General features: G+C 36.7%; 2 protein-coding genes across 6 annotated transcripts in view; both read right to left on the bottom strand.

Annotated features, from left to right (window-relative positions):
• UBE2W (ubiquitin conjugating enzyme E2 W) overlaps positions 1 to 23,617 on the bottom strand; it is a 120,666-nt gene that overhangs the window by 37,262 nt on the left and 59,787 nt on the right. Inside the window, exon 6 of one of the 5 annotated variants that reach the window (XM_004436289.3) lies at positions 12,433 to 17,863. The exons of 3 other annotated variants lie outside the window; for them this stretch is intronic. In XM_004436289.3, coding sequence (XP_004436346.1) covers positions 17,850 to 17,863 — 14 coding nt within the window. In that variant the 3' untranslated portion in view covers positions 12,433 to 17,849. One more of the 5 variants, XM_087420430.1, reaches the window with a different exon arrangement.
• The window catches only part of STAU2 (staufen double-stranded RNA binding protein 2), a 392,065-nt gene that overhangs the window by 365,176 nt on the left and 3,272 nt on the right, over positions 1 to 23,617 (bottom strand). The window lies entirely within an intron of this gene.

The following is a 23,617-nucleotide window of genomic DNA, read 5'->3' as shown; positions in this document are numbered from 1 at the left end:
GGTGGCCCGGGGTTCACTGGTTCGGATCCTGGGCACAGATCTACGCACTGCTCCTCAAGCTATGCTGTGGCGGTGTCCCGTATAAAAAATAGAGGAAGATTGGCAAAGATGTTACCTCGGGGCCAATCTTCCTCACCAAAAAAAAAAAAAAAAAAAAAAAAAGGTATTCCATGCAGACGGAAACCAGAAGAGATCAGGGTCAGCTATACTGATATCAGACAAAAATAGACTTTAAGTCAAAAACTGTAACAACAGACAAAGAAGGGCATTGTACAATAATAAAGGGGTGAATTCATCAAGAGGATATAATAACTGTAAATATATATGCACCCGACATCAGAGAACCTAAATATATTAAGAAAATAGTATCAAATCTGAAGAGGGAAATAGATAATACAATAATAATAGGAGACTTCGATACCCCACGTTCAATAATGGATATACCATCCAGACAGAAAATCAATAAGGAAACATTGGACTTGAACCATACCTTAGACCAAATGAACCTAACAGATGTATACAAAACATTCTATCTAACAGCAGCAGAATACACATTCTTCTCAAGTGCACAAGGACCATTCGTCAGGACAGATCCGATGATAGGTCACAAAATAAGTCTTAGCAAATTTAAGAAGAATGAAACAATACCAGTATCTTTTCCTACCACAATTGTATAAAACTAGAAATCAATAATAGGAGGAAAACTGAAAAGTCCACAAATATTTGGAAATTAAACACACACACACCTGAACAACCAACGGATCAAAGAATAAGTCAAAAGGGAAATAAAAAATATCTTTAAAAAAACGAAAAAAGAAACATCACATACCAATCCTTGTGGGATACAGCAAAAAGCAATTCTAAGAGGGAAGTTTATAGTGATAAATGCCTACTTTAAGAAAAAAGAAAGATCTCAAACAACTTAACTGTACACTTCAAGGAACTAGAATAAAAACAAACTAAGCCCAAAGTTAGCAAAAGGAAGGAAATAACAAAGATCAGAGCAGACACCAAATACAGACCAGAAAAACAACAGAAAAGATCAATCAAACAAAGAGCTGGTTTTTTAAAAGATAAACAAAATTTGACACACCTTTAGCTAGACTAAGAAAGAAAGAGAGAAGACTCAAATAAATAAAATCAGAAATGAAAGAGGAAACATGACAACTGATATCACAGAAATACAAAGGATCATAAAAGACTACTATGAACAATTATATGCTAACAAATTGGAAAAACTAGAAAAATAAATTCCTAGAAACATACAACCTACCAAGACTGAATCATGAAGAAATAGAAAATATGAACAGACTAATAATGAGTAAGGAGATTGAACCAGTAACCAAAAATCTCCCAACAAATAAAATCCCAGAACCAGATGGTTTCCCTGGTGAATTCTACTAAACATTTAAAAATGAATTAATGTCAAGCCTTCTCAAACTCTTCCAAAAAATTGAAGAGGAGGGAACACTTCCAAACTCATTTTATGAGGTCAGCATTATCCTGATACTAAAGCCAGATAAGAACACTACAAGAAAGAAAACTACAGGCCAATGTTCCTGATGAATATAGATGTAAAAATTCTCAACAAAATATTAGCAAACCAAATTCAACAGCACATTAAAAGGATCGTACACCATGATCAAGTAGGATTTGTCCCTGGGATGCAAGGATGTTTCAACACGTGCAAATTAATATATGTGATATACCACATTAATAGAATGAAAGATAAAAATCATATGAACAACTCAATAGATACATAAAAAGCATTTGACAAAATACAACTTTTCATGATCAAAAAATATCAATAAATTGGGTATAGAAGGAACGTACCTCAACATAATAAAGATCATATACGACAAGCCCACACTTAACATCATACTCAATGGTGAAAGGTTGAAAGCTTTTTCTCTAAGATCAGGATCAAGACAAGTGTGTCCACTCTCACCACTCCTACTCAACATAGTACTGGAAATCCTAGCCAGAGCAACCAGGTAAGAAAAAAGGAATAAAGGGCACCCAAATTGGAAAGGAAGAAGGAAAATTATCTTTTTTTTGCAGATGATATGAGAAAGTCCTAAAGACTCTACCAAAAAACTGTTAGAACTAATCAATGAATTCACTCAAGCTACAGGATATAAAATCAACATACAGAAATCAGTTGGGTTTCTATACACTAACAACAAAATATCTGAAAAAGAAACAAAGAAAACAATCCCATTCACAATAGCATCAAATGCAATAGAATACTTAGGAATGAGAAACTGAATAGATATTTTTCCAAAGAAGACATACAAATGGCCAACAGCTACATGAAATGATGCTCAACATCACTAATCATCAGGGACTTGCAAAGCAAAAACACAACGAGATATCACCTTGCATTGTACGAATGGCTATTATCAAAAAGACAAGAGAAAGTGTTGGTGAGGATGTGGAGAAAAGGGAACCCTTGTGCACTGTTGGTGGGAATGTAAATTGGTACAGCCAGCATGGAAAACAGAATGGAGTTTTCTCAAAGAATTAAAAATAGAACTACCATATGATCCGGCAATCCTATTTCTGGGAATATATCCAAAGGAAAGGAAATCAGGATCTCAAAGAGATACCTGCACTCCCATGTTCACTGCAGCATTACTCACAAATGCCAAGATATGAAAACAACCTAAGTGTCCATCTATAGATAAATAAAGAAATTCTGATATACATAAAATGGAATATTATTCAGCCACAACAAAGAAGGAAATCTTGCCATTTCCATTATTTCACACTAAGTGAAATAAGTCAGACAGGGAAAGATAAATGCCGTATGGTATCATTTGCATCTAAAAAAGTTGAACTCATTGAAACAGACAGTAGAATGGTGGTTACCAGGGGCTGGGGGGGCGTGGCGTTCAGGGAAACGGAGAGATGTTGGTCAAACGGTACAAACTTCCAGCTATAAGATGAATAAGTTTTGGGACCTAATGTACAACATGGTGATTATAGTTAATACTACTGTGTTATATACTTGAAAGTTGCTAAGAGAGTAGATCTTAAATGTTCTTACCACAAAAAAGCAATGCTAATTATGTGAGGTGATGGAGGTGTTAACTAACCCTACTGTGATTATCATTTCACAATATATGCGTATCAAATCATCACATTTTACACCTTAAATTTATATGTCAATTATATCTCAATAATGTTGGGAAAAAATCAAATTAAAAAAAAAAGTATGGTTCTTTTCCTCCATTATTAGGCTCAGCGCATCCCAGGGTAAGTTCTGCTGTGTTTTAAACCTACTCATGGGCCTGGCAGCTAGAAGAGGTGGGGGCAGATCCTGAGAAGTGTCCCTGAGGGGTTTTCTTGCAGTGGAGGATATTCTAGTTGTTAATAGGGAGGGTTGGGCCATCTCTACAGGCTCTAAAATTTCAGAGGAGTCAAGGGAGCCAGAAATCTTTGGAGTCATCCACCCAGATGTCTCCCTCCCGTGTAACAGGGTCTCAAGTTTTCCCAGCTGGGGCCCTGATCTTGGCCTAACAGAACTGCCTCAGATGAGCATTCAAGTATCTTTGAAGCTCAAGTCTCTTTTAAATTCTGACTTTAGTCTTAGGCTTTTCCTACTCTCCCAATGCAGGAGGTAAAACTGTCTTTCCCAGTTAACAAAGAGGCCCTCTGGTGTGCAGACTCAGTTTTCAATTGCTTGTTAACTGCCCTCAACGTTGCATTATCCCTCTATAGGGGATGCTATGGACTGAATTGTGTCCCCCTTCCCCTGCAATTCACATTTTGAAGCCCTAACTCCCAGTGTGATGGCATTTGGAGATGGGACCTTTCAGAGATAATTAGGTTTAGATGAGGTCACGAGAGTGGGGCCCTCATGAAGCGATTAGTGCCTTATAAGAAGAGGAAGCACCCTCTCTGTCTCTCTGTTGCCCTGTGAGCACACAAAGAAGTCAGCTGCCTACAAGCCACAAGGGGCCTCAGAATGAAATCTACCAGCACCTTGATCTTGGACTTACCCAGACTCCAAAACTGAGAACTCAATTTCTGTTCTTTTAGCCACCCAGTCTATGGGATTTTGTTATGGCAGCCCAAGCAGACTAAGACAGAGGTCAATACAATTTATTAACAATCAGCCAATTCCATTGTCTTTGTATTCGTTGTTCCCCCACATTTTTCAAAGGCTTGAACCATTGTACTGTCCAAGGTGGTCTCCTCCAATGGAGCATTCTTCCAAATCACCACTCATGAAAGTTTTAGCAACTGGGCCACCTAACACCTGTGGCAGGGACTATCCACGCCCCACATGCCACCTGGGATGGGATCCTCACTGTCATGGAGACAGTGAGTGATTGGATCTCAAAACCCCATCTTATCACCTTCTTCTTGACCACACCTGCTGCCAACTGTGTTGACTTGGGTTGTCCAGGAAGCAGACATTGGAGTTAGGAGGGCAAAAGACTTTTTGGGGGAAGGGTGTATGTAATGTTTGCGAAAGATAAAGGAGGAGGATCGGGCTGGGAAAACCAAACCACGATGCAGGTCTGAAACCTGTGAAGGGAAAGACAGGTGAAAGCAGATTTGGGCAGGGGGAGCATCAGACTGAGACGCAGATCTGACCAAGTCTCACTAGCCTAATGGGAAGATCTAGAGCCAGGAATACCTATTAGAGAAGCCCCACATTGGGCAGAAATGACTGGGCTCCCACCATGCTCAGTTATTGGCTGGGGCTGCTTGGGAAAAGTGTGGCTTTGGCTCTAAAACTGAGGCAGATCTTGAAGGGCTACAGTTGGAGGATACCAGCTAACTGCTCGCTTAGCAGCTGACCAGCAAGTTATTTCACGAAGGGAGGTGGGAACAGTGCACCCCCGCATGGCCACACTCACCTTGCAGTCACTCAAGATATTTTTTCTTTTTAGACTCGAATATGTACATTTCAACAGATCAGCAATCACAAAACAGTATGTAGAATTCAATTATTCAAATAGAAGCCAAAGGAATGACCATTTGGAACCAGCGTAAGTTTACCAGGAACAAGTTGCACCAGAATAACCAGCATCTCCTTTCTTTGATAAAGCTGTATAGAAATATGGCCTGAGTGGCAACAGTTTGATTTTGATAGACAAATATTAGATAGTAGTTAAATGTTTGAATAACATGCTGGGCTGCAGACACTAAATAGTATGCTGTAGGCTCATGTCCTTAGCTTGCTTTTTTAAACACGGAAAGGATGCAGAACAAACACTTAGGGCTGAGATTGAAAAGGAGGGAGAGAGAACCTGCTGCATGACGGAATAAGAAAACAAAAAACACGAGGCTCAGTGGAATGGCAGAACCAAACCACGTGACACCTTATAGGAATAAGTACGATACCTTACTTGGGACCAAAAAAATTAAAAAACCTATACAGATATAAGCAAAATGAAAGATGTAGCTTTTACCAATCAAAATCATGTGTGATGTGGTTGCCAAAAAAAAGTGAATTCCATCTTAGGTGTTATTGAAAGTAGTGTCTACACCAGTGTTTTTCAAACTTGTTCTAAACAGCAAACCCTTTCTCCTAACACAGACTAACGGATGCAGAGTATCAATATGAAATATATTCAAGTGTGCCCCTGAGGTGGCTCCAAGGAATTCCTGGAACTCTGAGAAACAGCTTGAAAATCTCTGACCTAAATGAGAGAGCAAATTCCATTCTCTTTTATATATCAGACTATTGGAAGAAGTAAAATCAATTTTGGTTACCACACTTTTTTAAAGCATCTTTGAAAATCTTGACCCTACAAAAGAATAATGAAAGGATTTGAAAACGGATCACATAAAAAAGTAGTGAGGGAGATGTTTTCCTGAAAGAGAGATGTGTTCTCAAAACATCTGGAAATATCTGGAGAAAGGAGTAGGACTTACTCTGTGTGTCTCCAGAAGGCAGAACTAGAAAAAAACGTGGATTACGTGTATGTTTCTTAGGGCTGCCGTAACGAAGTACCACAAACTGGATGGCTTAAAACTACAGATGGATGGCTCCCAGTTCTGGAGCTAGAAGTCCAAGATCAGGTGTCAGCAGGATCGTGCTCTCTCCAAAGGCTCCGGGGAAGAATCCTTCCTTGCTGGAAGAAGAACCTCTTCCAGCTTCTGGTGGTTCCCAGCAGTCCTTGGTGTTCCTTGGCTTGTAGGTGCATCACTCCATTGTTACATGGTGTTCTGCCCTCATGCATCTGTGTCTCTGTGTCTTCTCCAGTTCTTAGAAGGACACCACTCACATTGAATTAAGGTCCACCCTACTCCAGCATGACCTCACCTTAACTAATTACTCTGTTTCCAAATAGCATCACATTCTGAGGTACTGGGAGTTAGGATTTCAACATATCTTTTTGGTGGACACAATTCAATCCATAACAGATAGTATGGAGGCATCTTCCAGTTTGGAAGAAATAACTTTCTAATATCATACCTATTCAAAAAGGCAATAATTTTCTCTCCGACTTAGGTTAATTCTCATCAGTGAAGGTGATTAGGAGTGATCACTTCAAAGTCATTGAGAAATAATTAACTTGTTGGTTAGGTTATTGGACTAGAAAATATTAAATTCCTTTCCAGCTGTGAGTCAATAGGTAATAAGCTCACGAGGTAAGTAAAATTACATCACACTAAATATTTCACTACCATTGCCACCTAAAAACTTCAGCTCACATCTCCACTCACTGACTACAGTCACGCATTGTTTAACAACCGGGATAAGCTCTGAGAAACGCATCGTTAGGCGATTTTGTCGTTGTGTGAACATCATAGAGCGTTCTTACACAAACCTAGATGGTATAGCCTACTACACACCTAGGTGATATGGTACTAATCTTTTGGGACCACTGTCGTTTTTGTGGTCTGTCGTTAACTGAAATGCGGTTACGCGGTGCATGACTGTATAAGCTACCATACTTAGTGCTATGGGGGAATACAAACATACCTCCTTTCCCAAATCTGCTTCTCCTCCTTGTGTTTTGGTGAAAGTCATCACTCTCCACTCAGCTGTCCAAGCCGAAAATATGGAGGTCACTTTAAGTACAAGCATCTTGACTTAGAGCTTGGATTTTGGAGTCAGACTCAGGTTTAAATTTCACCTCCATCACTTTTAAGCTGTGATTTTGGGCAAGTTGATTATGACTGAATTTGTCCACTCTCTCATAGTCCATTTCAGGCCATCATCATCCTTTGTCTTTATTACTGAAAGCCTCTTAATTCTGTTTAATTGAGGTATAATATTCAAAAAATTACAAATATTTAAAGTGTGCAATTTAATGAATTTTAATATACATATACATCTGTGAAACCAAGAAAATCAAGATAATATATCCATTACCTCCAAAAGTTTGTTTGTGCCCCTTCCCACAACTCCATATCCTCAGGCAAACACTTCTCTGATTTCTGTCACATAACTAAGTTTGTAGTTTTTAGAATTTTATATAAATAAAACCAGACAGTACGTACGTTTTCTTGCCTGGGTAATTTCACTCAGCATAATAGAAATTTACCAATGTTGTTGCATGTATCAATAGTTCATTCGTTTTTTATTGCTGAGTATTATTCCATTGTATGGATATACCCAAGTTTGGCTATTCATTCACCTATTGATGGACATTTGGGATGTTTCCAGTTTGGGAATTCTACAAAGAAACTTGATACAAATGTTTGTGTACAAGTCTTTCTGTGGACATATGCTTTCTTTCCTCTTGGATAAATACCTAGGAGTGAAATGACTCATTTGTATAGTAGGTACACGTTTTACTTTTCGAGAAGCTGCCGAACTATTTTCCAAAGCAGTTAAACAATTCTACATTCCCCTGAGTAGTGTAGGAAAGTTCCCATTGCTCCACATCCTTGCCAAAACTCATTATGGTCAGTGTTGTGGGTGTGCAGCGGTATCTTGTGGTTTTAATTTGTATTCCCCTAATGACTAATGACGCTGAGCAGCTTTGCACGTACTTATTTGCCACCACTACATTTTCTTCAGTTAAGTATCAGTTCAAGTAAAAAAAATTCATAAAATTTGCTCATTTTTAAATTGGGTTTTACTTCGTTACTGAATTTTAAGAGGTTTAAAAAATACTCTAAATACAAGTACCTTATCAGATATATATTTTGCAACTATATTGTCTTGCCTTTTCAAGTCTTTTCAAAAGCCTGTTTTAAATTTTGATGAGTCCAATCTATCAATTATTTTAATAATTTGTGTCATAGCTAAGAAATCTTTGCAAAGTCCAAGATCTCAGATTTTCTCCTGTTCTCTTGAAGAAGTTTTATAGTTTTTACTCTTAACTTAGGTCTAGATTCCTTTTGGATTAATTTTTGTATATGGTGTGAGGTAAGATTTTTACTTTTGCAGATGGCTTTCCAAATGCTCTAGCACCAGTTGTTGAGTAGATTATTCCTTCCCCCTGGAAGTGCCTTGGCATCTTTTTTGAAAATCCATTGTCCCTATTTCTGGACTCTCCCTTATGTTCTATTGATGTATATGTCTATCTTTATGCCAATACTTTATAATACATTCAACTCATCATCATCCTTTTGATTACTGATAAGGCCTCTTATTTTCACCTCCAGTTTTGTGACCCTTCAACACTCTCTCCAGATGATAGCCAAGGTAACTTTTCTTAAGCGCCAATCTGATCCCATCAGTCTCTATTGCCCATGAGATAAAATCAAAACTCTATAACCTGGTCTTTTCTATTCTAGTTCTAGTTCTATTTCTCAACTTATTTTTTTCACCTCCTCAACCAAATTCCATGCTCCAAACACACTGTTCTCTCACCCGGGGCTTTTGTACTTACCGTGTACCCTCATCTTCACTCTCCCACCGGTGCCTGGCAAATCCTCATCACCTCCCCTGGAATTCTTTCCTGGACTTCCTTAGACAGCTGTGATTGTTTCTGCTTTGATGCCCACTCCGTGATTACCCCATCACACCAAGTGTCCCATTTGTCTTCCCTGCCAGATCATAAGGGACCCAGCAGGTACTCAACATTTGAATGAGTATAAAGATGAACGAGGCAGGTTCTTGTTCTTCAGAAGCGCTCAACACGGCATGCAGACCGGTAAACTACATCAGGATGTGTAACTCCCCACCTCACACCTCCAGTGCTTTCTAGGTCTGTTGTTTCTGCTAGCTCTTCATCATGGTGCCTTGTTTCCTAGAATGTGATAACTTTTGTGTACTTGTCACTGTATTGAAATATCATTCACAGGGTAATTTGAGGCCTCGAAAGAGAATAGCTTCCTCCAGAGAGGACTTTGATTTGCTTCCAGTCACCTCCTGAGGACACTGCCAATCAGGGACCTCACCTTAATCCAAGTCCAAAGCTTGACATTCCCCAGACCACTCCAGGGTACAAATATGAATCAGGGCTTTTTCCTTGGGTGACCTTTACTCCGGGGTTGGAGCTCTACTGGGTTCTGGCTTTAAATTAGTTTTGATGGGTGGGATGTTGGCGTAGTGGCTCAGATTCCCTGTTTTGGGCATATCCTCAGCTTTGTTTTCTGGGCAACATTCCCTGTGATACTGCCCACACAGTGGCTCAGTTGCATAATTTCCTCCCAATTGATAAATGCCGTGAGGACAAAAGGAACTTTGAGTGCTAGGCTCATCTCTCTGTTCAGTGGAAACTGAGAGACCAATTTCAATCTCAACCTGACTCACAGGGCCCTATATCATTTGGCCTTTGGCTTCTGCTCCCCCACTGGCTCACTCTGAACCAGCCACATCATCCTCCAGGCTGACCTTCATACAAGTCCTGTCCTAGGGCTTTTGTACTTGTGACCTTTGTACTTGCCTAGAACCCATCTACAAAGTTTAAAGTACTTTTTGCAAACAACTTCTTTCTACCAGAAACTTCCATTTATCTGCACCCCTGGGGCTTATCACTTTTAATATTGTATTATTTTCCTATTGCTTCTCTCTCTATTACATAGGCCCTTTGAAGATACAAGCTTTCTCTTATCTGCTGTCTTTCTTGGCACAGGAGAGATACTAAGTACTTGCTAAATGTCTTTTTTTTTTTTTTTGGTGAGGAAGATCGGCCCTGAGTTAACATCTGCCAATCCTCCTCTTTTTTGCTGAGGAAGACTGGCCCTGGGCTAACATCCGTGCCCATCTTCCTCCACTTTACATGGGACACCACCACAGCATGGCCTGCCAAGCAGTGCGTCAGTGCGTGCCCAGGATCCGAACCAGCAAACCCCGGGCCACCACAGCGGAGGTGCGCACCCAACCACTTGCACCACTGGGCCGGCCCCTAAGGTCCTTTTTAACCTTCATGTTGGGTATGCATTTATGATCTTGGGGCTCTTCAGGTGCATTTAGTTTAAAACAATTATATTCTTAATTTGTGACTATATGCAAAACAAGCAATTTACCACAGAGATAAGGCAAGGATATGACAAAAAACCCCATTTTAAAAAAAAAATAAAGCAAAACCAATGAAGAATGGTCAACGATTTACTTAGTAATTTTTTCAAACTCTCTGGGACAGGAAGGGTAGGGTGTCCTACAACAACATTTCACAAAGATAGTGGTTTAGATGTATGTTTCAAAATTGCTAGCGCCTGAATAAGTTTCTTTGAAAAGGCTAGGTTTATAAAAATACAAGTACAATCAAGTTAACTCAACAAACATTTATTAAAAGCTTGTATGACAGGTACTGTGTGCTACGTCCTGGGACACAAACACGACTGAGACACTATCCCTACTGTTAGAGTCTAAGATAGGAGACCAGTGCGGGGGGGGGGGGGGGTGGACGACGACACAAAGATAACTTTATAACTACATTTGAACTGGACTTTTCAGGTAGAAAAGCAGATGATGAACATTCTAGGAACAGGAAAGAACATCAGCAAAGTACAGGTAGTCTCGTTTTGCTACTACTTATGGAACAAGGTGTATGAACGGCTGAAGAGCAGCCTGGGAAGACCAGGACCAGGCAACAAAAGGCTATCATGGCAAGAGGACTGGAGAGAAGGGAGAGATATCAGAGATGTTTTAAAGATAGGCTCAGCAGGACCTGAAAAATGCCACAGGACTGGTACTATATAGTGTTCAATTCTTCGTTTGGATAACTAAGTTGGATAGGAATGCCATTATGACAGGAAAAGTAAGAGAAACATGCTTTTTGGGGGGGATGAGAGTGGAGATAAAAAATTTCTAATGTTTAGTTGGACACCATTTTTGCAGGACACAGCCATCCATATTAGGTTCGTGTCTGATGATATATATCTACCCGCATTAAGTCCTTGAAGGCCAGGCACATCTAAGAGAAGATATTTTCTACCTTAGTTTCTTATTTCAACTATCCTTGTTAAAATATTTCCATACTCCACTGAACTGGAAAGGGCGCACAGGTATCCCCACTTATATATTTTGCCTTAAGCAAACATTTAAAAGAAATCTCATAAGCAATTTAAAGGATTTATTGACAGGGGTTCGCAACAAGACAGATGTAGAACCACTGAGGCCTTGGACCGTATTATCCAAGCACAGAAAACCCTTAGCTATGTCACCTGACACTTCAATCCAGTTCATGTTTAATTTTGCTATGTGTTACATTAGTGTGCAAAGCACTAAGGAATATAGGGAGGACTTCAACAGAATCACTTATCCACAGTAGCTTAAGCAGGTAGAGAAAAGTCATACCTTCGATGAGAGGTAGAAATTACTTTAAGAATTATAATAAAGAGAGAGTCACCGAAGTACAAAGGAAGATGCATCTTCTATTTACCTAATCAGCTACTAATCTAGTTGTTTAGGGCTGCAGAAACAGCTTGTTGAGATAAGATAGTTTTATGGCAGTGTGGCTGCCCCAGTGAGGAGTAACGTGCTCCTGGAGCGAGCAGATCCCCTATGAAGAGAAAACTTAGAATATCAGCGGAGCATATTGAATTTCTTCCTGTCAGAAATAACTGAGATGCAATGACCCCTTCTTCTGCTTATTTCCTTCTCTCTTCGCATAGCGTCAGGAGTCACTCATTTAAGTAAGTTAGTAGATCTGTTTGCGTACTCAGGAAAGCAACAGAATGTCCTTATTCTTTACTGAATGTCCTTATGGTACAACTTGAAGTTCAGCAACACCAGACTCATGGTAACTCGAAGCAAGTTGCCCAGGTCTCAATTTCCATCTTTTCTGAAAATGCCCAGTGTTTAATCAGGACTTATTTAATTAAAACCACTAATACACCAGGCTACCCTACCAAGTAAAGATGATCTGTTAAATAAATAAACAAGTAACTTTAGTGACAATCTTCATTCTGTTGCACTCGCTTTGAAAATAGACGTTACTGTTTCCACAACTCTCTAAAAATCAGTCTTTTGTGAAGAGGAACTACTATATAAATTTTTACATTATTATAAACTACAAAGAGGTTTAATATCTATCCAATTTAGTATTCAAGTCTACAGGAAAAAAATCAGTGACAACTGCTTTATTAAAAGTTACTGAATTCCATAAAGCACACAATGTAATTTATATTCAACTAACAAAAATTTGATACATGTATTTAAAAATATATAATATATAGATTTATCTGTCTTAACATTTATATTCTATTTAAAAAGCAGTAGCTTTACATATTTTACAACTTGAATTTATAAAATATATACATCCCCCCATTCAAATTCTTAAGCACAAGCTTCCATTCCTATTAATAAAACATACAATTTGTATTTCTGAATATGAGAGGAAAATGGACCAACTAAAAACAGCAAATCCATTTTGACTTAAACATGCACTTAATTATTGGCTACTAGATAATTAACCTAATAATCTATTCAAACAATTATTTCACCCCAAGCCTGACAATCAATTTGCATTTATGTAAACAATCTGTGGTTAACCATGAAGAGACTTGCATTTTCATGGAATCTGATACAATCTACCAAATTCCTTACTAGCCTTGTTTCAGGCTTTAAAATTAGAGAGGCAGGAGTATTCAATCTTTCTATGTACCATGAAATCAGACAAGTGATGTCACACCAACAAGCCAAAGCCCAGTATGTTTTGAAATCACGCTTTTGCCTTTGAGAAGACAGCTCAGAAGTACTGCAGGAGCAAACTTTTCTCAAAGCCCTGACAGTGCATGTACAAAGAAATAGAACAAGAACTGCTTCTCCTCTTCCTAGTCAACTGCACTTCACTTGCGACACTGGGGTTCTTTAGGTACGTGACGGTACATCAGCTTCTATTCAGGCGTCCCTTCCACATATTTCATATCAACAAAAAGTTTTTCATAAAAAAAAGATATTTATGTAATCATTCTGGAGATTTATCCCCAAACATAAGTCCCAATACTAACATTTGAGAATTAAAATCACAATAAACACCTCAGGACCATAGCCAAAACCAGAACTTCAACTCCAAAGGTAGAGATCTAAGTTTGAAGCACATGTTTAGATTCAGTCGGCCTCTAACGATGACGTATATAAGCCTATCTTTAAGTTAATGCACAATTTATGCTGAGAAAGCAAAAGTCTCCCACAAATTATTATTTTTAAAAAATTGTTTCAAATCTCAAAATGGCTTCGAAACTTAAATGAAAAAACACTTTTACCAAAGCAAGTAATTTAATTCATTTGGGCAATAATTAGGTTTTGGGAGAGTCACCATCCAAAAAGCAAACAAAATTCCTTTAATATTAGTATTTAAGAACTGAAGTATAATTAGCTCATTTATCAAGTAGTCAATTATTCAACAGATTTAGCCATCTACTGATGAACTCAAGTTAAATATCAGAAATTCTATGTTATTTGTAGGAAGGGGTCTTTTTATTTTAAAAAAAATTTCTGATGTAATTTTAATAATTTCCCTTCTCTAGATTCTCTAACCTCAAGAAAAGGAAGGGAAAGGAAGAAGGAAAGAAAGAAGGAAGAACAACTTAGAAGTCAGAAAGGGAAACTGCTGAACTAATACAATGGACATCTGTAAGGAGACAGGAAGAAAAATAACAGAGGGGTAAAAAACAAACAAAAAACCAAAGAAATGACTGCAAAACCGATTAGGGCCAGTTGGTGCAGATTAAAAGACACCTTCTTCACAGCTCTTAATCATGCAAAGGCATTAGCGCAAACACAGAACAGTGCACTAGCTGATTTTGATAATTATCACAATGAATCCTCAAAAGAGAAACATATGGTAAAGCCTCAGTTCTTTTTGAAAACCAATTTAGATACACAATTACAAATCTTAAGCATTCAGCTAAAATATATACAAAAAACTATATAAAATTGAGATCGAGAAAATATAAGCAGCAGTAACCATAAAGGCTTAGAACTAGTGACACTGAATTCTTTATTTAAAAAAAAAATTTGAACACACAGTACCTCCTCTTCTATTTTTTAGGAAGAAGCTTTAACAAGTTTTAAATACCTCAATTCTCAAAATCTCAAAAACAACGGCTTTTTAAAAAATAAGACTTGATTACCAGAAACAAGTAATATGGGGTTACATACCATTTTCTTATCACTACTCATTTCCGTTATTTGTCAAATCATCTTTGATGCAATCTGGGAACAATTAAGCAGTCACTAGATACCTGTTTCCGAATCTGAAGAAACTATTATCCACCACAGGAATCTAATGATATATATATATTTGTATACATTTAAAACTTCAGAAGGGAAAAAGTAATAAACTATTCTAGTGACTTTATACCAAATATTTAAATAGTCAAAACAATAAGGATTAAGATCTTTCTCAGATGAACAGCCTTATAAAAGCTATTTTTAGCATTTTCTTCTGGGGATTAAAAAAAGCATTATTTCCCTGCTAGCTAAAAGGAGGAATTTACACATTACAAGTAAGTCCTTTAGAGGTGAATATTAAATTTCTTAGGAGAACGGCCATAAAATTTATTTTTAAAAATTTATTTTAAAAAACTGAAAACCATTTCTCTTTAAAATCTATGGCATTAATACCTACTTGACGTAATATATTTTTTTGAAAGGGCACCAAGTTCATGATCTAAGCATGCAAAATAAGGAACTGAATGTATCACTGTCTTAAAAGAATTTGGCAAACAGAATGGCCTTAAAATAAATAAATAAATAAATAAAAAAGAAGCAAGTACATATTCTCTAAATGTGAAAGTGTAATTTGTAGGCCTATGCAGCAGACAGAGCCCATAGAGGGAATGCAGGGAAGAGGGAAGTGGCGTGTTCCTATGTACATTTTCTTGGTATTCGGGTTGTCATTCAACAACACATTACAGAGAAAAATTCTTTTAATTATTACAAAGCCATTAATTGCTCTCTCTAGAGCAAAGATTCAGGTAAACGTCTTATGTCTTTTAATAATGTAACTTACATTTAAAATGAACTTATTAAATCTAAGTGCAAAGGAGTTTTCAAAGATATCTAAGTTGAAGGGAGTAATGAATAAGGTGTTATCTGATTGCAAATTTTGAATGGTTAGTATTTTTATATTTTAGGATATTTCATGTTATTCTCTTCTCATTAAACCATAAAATGTACTGAAATTATTTGGTTTTCCTTTACTTTCCTCTGCTTCATTTTAATTTATTTTATGGTATCTCTATGCAGAGAGAGAGGTATGTTAAAACACTGTTATTTGTACAAAAAACTCAATTGAGGCTATATATGACCTATTAATCTACAGTATAGCATTGTTAATCTTTGACCTAGTATATTAATTCCTTTGGTGAATAAATGTCACAGGTCATTTCTTTATAAAAGGATAAGAGGACCAGCAGTATGGAGAGAGATTCCCCACTCACCTCAGAAAATGATCAAGTCAATCAGTAGTTTAGAGCAGTTATGTAAAATATGAAAAATACATAATTTACAGCTGCAATTTTCATATTCTGCAATTTTCATATTAAAAAGCAGTTAAAAACTAAGAGTAATTCAAAGCATTCCAAAAAACATTTTCTGTCTTGGTTAAACAGGCCAACTAATAAGACTGATAGAGAATACTGTGAGAACTTATGTATGTATATCTAGTCAAGATAGAACAAAAATGTTTTTAATTTTAAAAAGTGGTAGTTGCTAACTAGCAGTATAAACAGTGTCCACAATTTGGTGGCTGGCCATAGTTTAAATTTTTTTTCAAGTTATTTCTGCAGCAGACATATTTTTGAAGTCTACCCACCCCTGAGTTCAGCAATTATACTTTTAGAGTGTAAAATTATATGCCCTTAATTAACAACATGTACAAAGCTACAAAATGTCATCTATACAGAGATAAAAACAATTTTTAAAATATTCTTTGCCAATTACTGATTGGATAGTTTTGCTGGGGTACATATTTCAAACCTTTCAGCCAACTGGCTTTTATTTTTAAGCCCAAACTGATTCATATATTCACTGCAGGATATGTCAAAAAGAGTGCAACAACAGGCATTAGTAAAAATAACATTGTAGTAGAAACAGATTTTGCATATGTGAAAAGGTAATTTATAAAATACATTAATTGCTTTTTAAAAAGAGAACCTAGTTGCAGTATCATTAACTACACGGTACTGAGAACTGGACATTTCAACATTTTTTTTCTTTAGAAAAATTTTATCTAGCTGTAAGCAAAGTCTTTTAAACAAGAAAACAGAACAAAACAAATCCCTCCAGGCAAAACTGTATGGTTGTGTGAGACAAGTAAGCAAACATACCATTCCATAGTGTACTTTTGCTTAAATTTTAAAATAAAAATGTCCACACTCTTTTGTTAAAACATTAAGCCTCTGTCAAAAATGTATTTCTTATTTTAGGGTACAGGAATTGAAGGACAAGATGATACTTACAGGTAAAGAAAATTTACAAGAAAAAACTTGACAAAAGTTTTTCAATTAAAGTATTCTAACATTCAAACTTGACTTAAAACATAAAAGAAACAAAATAGCAAACAAAAATGTTTATGGATTTTCCAAACATAAATAAACAAAATAGTGTTTAGGCAGTAGGGCTCATGCTGATGGCTAGCAGGAAGTAACAGAGTGTAATCTACTTGGAAAAATCATTAATGTACAAATAACAAGCCCAAATCATGGACTGCAGCAGTTTAATCATTACTGCCATTTTTCTTACTTCCAAAATAAAGCCGTGATTAAACCATTCATACCCTATATTATTCAGACCTTCAGAGGACTTCAGAGACTGAGGAACTATATACAATAAATGAATTTATTTTCACCATAGGGATAACATATTGTACCTCTCTGCCAATGTTACTTGAAAACCTTCCATGTCAAAACAATTTGACAGCAGATATAAACAATTCAATAAATATGCAATGATCTTTCATTACAGTCCTTTAAAGATGCATGTTAATTCATGCTGTTAACCTTAGGCTCACAGTGCATAGAATCCAAATATAAATGGTTGGGGTGACTTTCAAAGTAATGTTGGCTCCCTCACTTTATTTATAATCCCACTGTAACCGATAAGTTCATTTCATAGGCCCTATCATGCATTAATCACTGGGTGGCAGGAGTTAATGAAAATTTTTCCTGTTACAACGTCCATTGCCGGCAATGAACGTCCCAAAACCGCCAAGAAGTCATTGTTATTGCACAATACATGAGGACCTGGAACTTTTCCAAAAGCTTAAAAAAATAAAAATAAAAAATGGAATTATATTTGACATTTCCTGACACCTGCATTAATACTGTATGACTAATAAAAGCATGTCAGTTGTCTGGACTGAACCAGCGATCAACATGCGCCCAGAATGCACACGAGTAAAAATGCAGTAAAAGGAAGTAGTCTTCATTGCCTATAGGTCACTTCCAGTCAAAGGTTAAAGTTCAAAGACTGAATGATCAAAGTGCTCATTTTCTCAGTAGGACTATCTTCTGCTAGGAGGATGATAACAGTGGCATCAACAAGTATCATCTTTAAGAAAAGGAGAAAAAAGATAATTAAAAAAGTCAAGCATGCATAAGTAAAATCTATAAGTTAGTCTAACATAGAAATAATTTCAAGTAGCAAGAAGAACATGGTTTACATGTCTGACTTGCCTCCCCCAATCCCTGCAAATAAAAGGTGCAAGTTGTATTTAATTATATAGTGACAAACAACTCAAGTTCTACTCTTTCAGAGAAACGGTAGTTCACACAAATCTTAAAATGACATATTATTAGTATGTTAGTTCTATTTAAAATAATAAACTGATATATATTAGCACATATTCAGGATTTATCAGTCTTAAGAGAACTCTTTTATGGGCAACAATTTAAAATTGTAACAAGACAGGAAGTGAACTCTTGCCCAACACTGTCATGCTATTTAACACGGAATAATACAAGTCATGTCTTTAGTTTACAGAGGAAATAACAAATGAGGTACAATCTCCAAATCAATGAATAAAGTTAGTTATTAATTTCTCCATAGAAAATAAGTTTTCAGCAAGTACAGATACATATGCAAAGGAGGTAATTAAAAAAACCCTACAGCTGTTAGCTCAGGGCTGATCTTCCTCACACTCACACACACACACACACACACACACACACACAATCCTACAGCATTATTTAGTAATGCCTTCTGGTAGCCTCAACATATTATATTTATGTAACAATTTTTTGGGTTCATGACTTATTTTACAAAATTTGTTTCACAAAACATATCTGAATATTTATTTTGAGGACTGGTTATTCTTCAGAAAGAAGCTTTAGAAAGAAGCTAGACTAGTGGCCACTACCCAAGACCAGTAAAAGCTCTCGAGGAGAAAATTCTGAAAAATTGGCCAAAATGTTTTATAAACCATCCCATGTTAGGATCGATATACTGCTTACAAAACTCCCATTCATAAAGACTCAATGAGGGGCCGGCCCTGTGGCTTAGCGGTCAAGTGCGTGCTCCACTACTGGTGGCCCAGGTTCGGATCCCAAGCACCGACGCACTGCTTGTCTGGCCATGCTGAAGTGGCTTCCCACATACAGCAACCAGAAGGATGTGCAACTATGACATACAACTATCTACTGGGGCTTTGGGGAGAAAAAGGGGAAAAAAGGAGGAGGATTGGACGTAGGTGTTAGCTCAGGGCCAGTCTTCCTCCGCAAAAAAAAAAAAAAAAAGGATTAGCTCAGGGCTGATCTTCGTCACACACACACACACAAAAGACTCAATGAGAGCTAAAAAGCTGTAATTTTGTCGTCTAAGCTGGGCAAACTAACGGAATATTTCACAATCCTATACCGTAAGGGTAATCTAAAGGGTGAAACAGACTAGATTTTTTAAATAAATCATATCTAAATTATTACAATCTTTTAAATAAATAAATAAGAATATCTTTAAGAAGAAACCAAGTGGATAGTTTATAGCCTCTAAGTGTCAGATGAAAGTATCTGTTTCTTAAGTTACTGTGGAACTTGGAATAAAGAGGATATATTTGTCACAGATGCAGAACAAACGTAAAAATATGAAGAGGCTTCCTTAAAACATCACTTCTCTAGTAAAGTATTTTGTAACACTAGGGTCCTTGAAATCAATACTAAAACTAATCACACTTAAATCTCTAAGCTAAGAGGTGGCACTAAACTCTACCTAATATGTCAACTACCGGCGATAAACTTGAGTATCATACCACGAGACAATGTATGCAATAAGAAAAGTGACAGATGAAATTTAACTTGAACATAGTGTTATCTAGTTAACCACCAGTAAGCTTTTACCTCCCAAGACACATCATCTTTGATAGGTGGCATCTTAAATGTATCTTTATCAGGTTGTTCACTCTGGAAGTTCTTCAGTATAGAAGGCTGCTGTACTATGTGCTACCAACCACCAAAATGATTATAGGAGATACATATGAAGCTATTCTCCCTATCCCAATCTCCATCTCAGATCTTAAAAGAAATTTAGGACTAATATGATACTACCTGCCTTGAATACTTCCATCTTTGGAAAAATAAACTTACTAAATAAGTTCTGAAGATAGTGTTCAGTTATCTCTGATAGCTGGACCATGGAGACTTAAACATTACAAATCCATGATGGCTATATGTAATCAAGAGTCTGTGAGCAAATATTAAGCATGGAGCCAGGTATGAGCCAAAGCCATGGTGGCCACTCTTTCCCTAAATAAGAAAGCCATCACTAAGAAGCAAAAAACTCATTTGTTAGCAGAAGGAAGACAGTTTCCTAGCTAGATGAAAAGGATTATTTGATACTAGGACTAGTTTACGAAAAAAAGTCAAAGTAAACCCATCTTGGATCAAGACAAATACAGGTCTATAAAAGGTGGTAAAAGCACGGAATATATTTAACCCCCTGGCTAAAGTATTTGTGGCAAGATGATGGCCTGATAAAAAAAATGTCATATTAACCATTTACATTTTTTCTGGAACTGCAGAAGCCCCTACTAAAATTATACCTTCAAATATAATATACAAATTACCACTTCCAAAGAGGTGACACCTACCACAGCTAACTTCACTGGGCTTCTGGGAAACGTGAATGAGAGAGAACTATATTAGAAGGTCATTTAGTTTTTCCCAGAGTATGAGAACCATCACATTATATTGGAAACCATCTCCCCTGGATATTCCCAGGGACAGAAGACTAGAAGAAAAGGAACATAGTAATATGTCAGTAGATATGAAGTGGGATGCTACCTCCAAAAAAGACAAAAATAAATCCTTACAGTTAGGTTTGTCTCTCAACAGTTAGGGAATTAAAGTTTTCCTCTGATGAACTGATTGAAGAAAGATTTCAGAGTAGACAATACAATTGTTATCCAGAAGGAAATATAGGGCAAAGACTTTAACACTGAGTAAAAGTTTGGACTCAGGAATTTAGAAAGTGGTTTTGTAACCCTAAAAGGTAGCACAAATAAAAAGGTTCACAACTAACATAGGTAAATCTATGGACAGCTAAAAGGTAGACAGAAAAGGAGTTTGTTAATACTAATCTAATTTTCTGTTCTTATCCCCTTATAATCCTTATAATTGTACAGGATTACAATTGTTCCATTCCAGCTGAACGGAACCACAATGTAGTCTATAGTTTTGTAAAAAAGATATTCCTCTATTCCTCCCAAAATTACAGAGTCATCAGTTTACTGGACATATCTAAACATTATGCTAATTTATTTCCTATAAGCTTATTTTCTGGAGCCAATACTCAATAGCAGTCTTAAGCTATATTGTTCAATTCTCTATCACCTTAAGGAAAATGCTTCAGGAACCACAGATCTGCACTCCTATCTGTGGAAGGCAATCATTTATGAAACGAAGTTGTATATGTTTAATATTGATCCCAGGAAACAGACAGATTATATTATTAATGGATTCCAGTTGGCTCTTTGAAGTATTTTTATGATCACATAAAAAGATACTTTTTATCTTTTTCAGGAACAATCATGTCTGTTTTATGATATTGAACTTTGAGGCTCAATTATTCATTTGTACACTGAATCGGATAAAGATGTGTTTCTAAAGAAAATTCTAGCCCTGAATCATAGGTAAATTCCTCAGCCCTTTTGTATCTGAGATGAGTTGTCCATTCAAATGCCTATTTTGGTTAGGTCTCTTTGTTTTTTAAACCTTATTCTCTCTGCTCAATTGATTTTTCAAACTATATGCACCCCTGCCTTAATTGGTAACAGAATATTTGCAGTCCAATGCAGAAATGACCTTACTCAACTTCAAGTAAGTAAAAATAAGGAACAGGTATTCACACGTCAATGACTTCTACACCTGAATAAGTTATTGTCTGCTAGAGAAGAACCTCAAATGCAACATAAAATATGATGTATACAAACACAACAGTAGGGGAACAGTGACTGGCCTAATTTTCAATGTGTACTAACTAATAATGTGGAACATCACAAATTTAAGCTGACAGAGGCTTTTTTTCAAGAACCCAACACTGGTATCTGACAGCTCAATTTTGGTGTGTCAGCTGAGTCCTCCTCTTCTAAAACCAGGAGATGAACTGAATTTCAGATTTGTTGTTTTTCATTAATAGCGCCTCCATCCTGCATCCAGGAAGGCCCCTCTGAAGCACACAGATATCTAAATCAACACCTCTCTTGCCTCTTGGACTACACCTCACAAACACGCTGACCCAAGTATGCTGGTGAGCACCACACAGAAGGACTGTGGAGCTTCATACCTGAGGCCCACAATTCAGCCTGGTTTCTAAAAATGGAAGTGTTTCAGTGAGCTCATCCAATTCCAAGCAAGTCTTTGTTTAGTCTCTGGTCTTTTTGTTTGGCTTTGCAGGTCACATCAGGACGTTGGTCTGACCTTATAATCCTCCGAGAATTAGTTGATGCTAAGAAATAACAAGAGTCCACATTTCATGGTAACTTGGGGTTATAAGGAGAACATGATCAATGAAGATCTTTTGGAACTAAAGCAGCTAAGCAGAAAAACATAAGCTGACATCTGGAAAGCTTTAAAACAAAGCTGACGTGTTCTGTTTTATGAGTAAGTATGATTACCTTTTTGATAAGATTTTCCAAATTCAACAATAAGGCCAAGGTGGGCTATTTTTCACATAGCCTGTAACTGAAATGTATAAAGAAGACAACATATGCTACACAGCTGAAATGCTTTGGCCTTTTAAAGGTGAAGGAAGAGTTCAAGGAAGATTCTCTGTATCCACCTACCTTTATGACACAGCAGTTGCTCTGTCATCTCGAAGTATAACTAATATTACCCTTACTCGATTTCATATGAGATTTACTCATGGAACAAAATTGTTGATTTAAGGAAGAATTCGAGAGGGGACTGATTCAGGCATGCAGGGTTCAAGCAGGAGCAGAAAACGTGCTGAGATAAGAATGGCCACCGTATGTCAATGAACCAAGGATGTTTTAAACAGAATTATCTGTAGACAAAAAAATATATCTGTACCTGGGACAAGAAACTGGACCAGGATAGTTATGATTTAGTTGAATTAGAATCCAATGCCTTTTAGAAAAGGCTAATTTGTATTCAGGGGGAACAAAGAGGGGATACTTTTAATCTGTTTATTGAGAAAATGAATTTCTACACAAACCCTGGACTATTTTACATTACGTTAAGAAGTTAATTTTGTTTGAAAAACCTCTTCGCTTGGCACTTCTTGGCTAACTTGGAGATGATCCATCTTCAAACTATTAAAAGATTTTTCTACTTCAATTATGAAAGTATGGATTTCTCAGTTAATAGAGAAAAGCTATTAACTCTATGAAAAATAACTTCTACTATGAAGTGTATTTTATTTTAAACAATTTTTATATTTCTAGTTTCACTATGTGACTTTTCCCCATTTCTTATTCAAAAGCAAGTAATAAGAAATTCTGGAAGTATTCTTAGATAGAGGAATTCTCATAAGTTCTTTCAACTATATAAGGCAGCATTAGAGGGCTTGAAAGACGGTTGTCTTTTTAACATTTCCCTACCAGGGAGTAAGGAAGAGATCAATAGGAATAGACCATGTAACACTGGGGTGGTATAGAGTGGTAGACAGGGTTCTACTTTCAAAATATATGCACATATTTTTTAAATTCATCACTTGAAGACAATTTCTTCACAAGTTTTATGAAAAACAAAGTGGTTTAAAAACACTGTAGGAAAAGACAACGGGGGGATTTTTCTATTATTAGTGAGGTTGAATCTGAAATACAATTGACTACTATCTTAAGAACTTTGACAC

This window comes from Ceratotherium simum, chromosome 31, assembly GCF_057802395.1.
Source record: "Ceratotherium simum simum isolate JZ-2026a chromosome 31, ASM5780239v1, whole genome shotgun sequence".
NCBI lineage: Eukaryota > Metazoa > Chordata > Mammalia > Perissodactyla > Rhinocerotidae > Ceratotherium > Ceratotherium simum.
The sequence above is the reverse complement of the archived record's forward strand: the minus strand, read 5'-3'. Positions and strand labels throughout refer to the sequence as shown.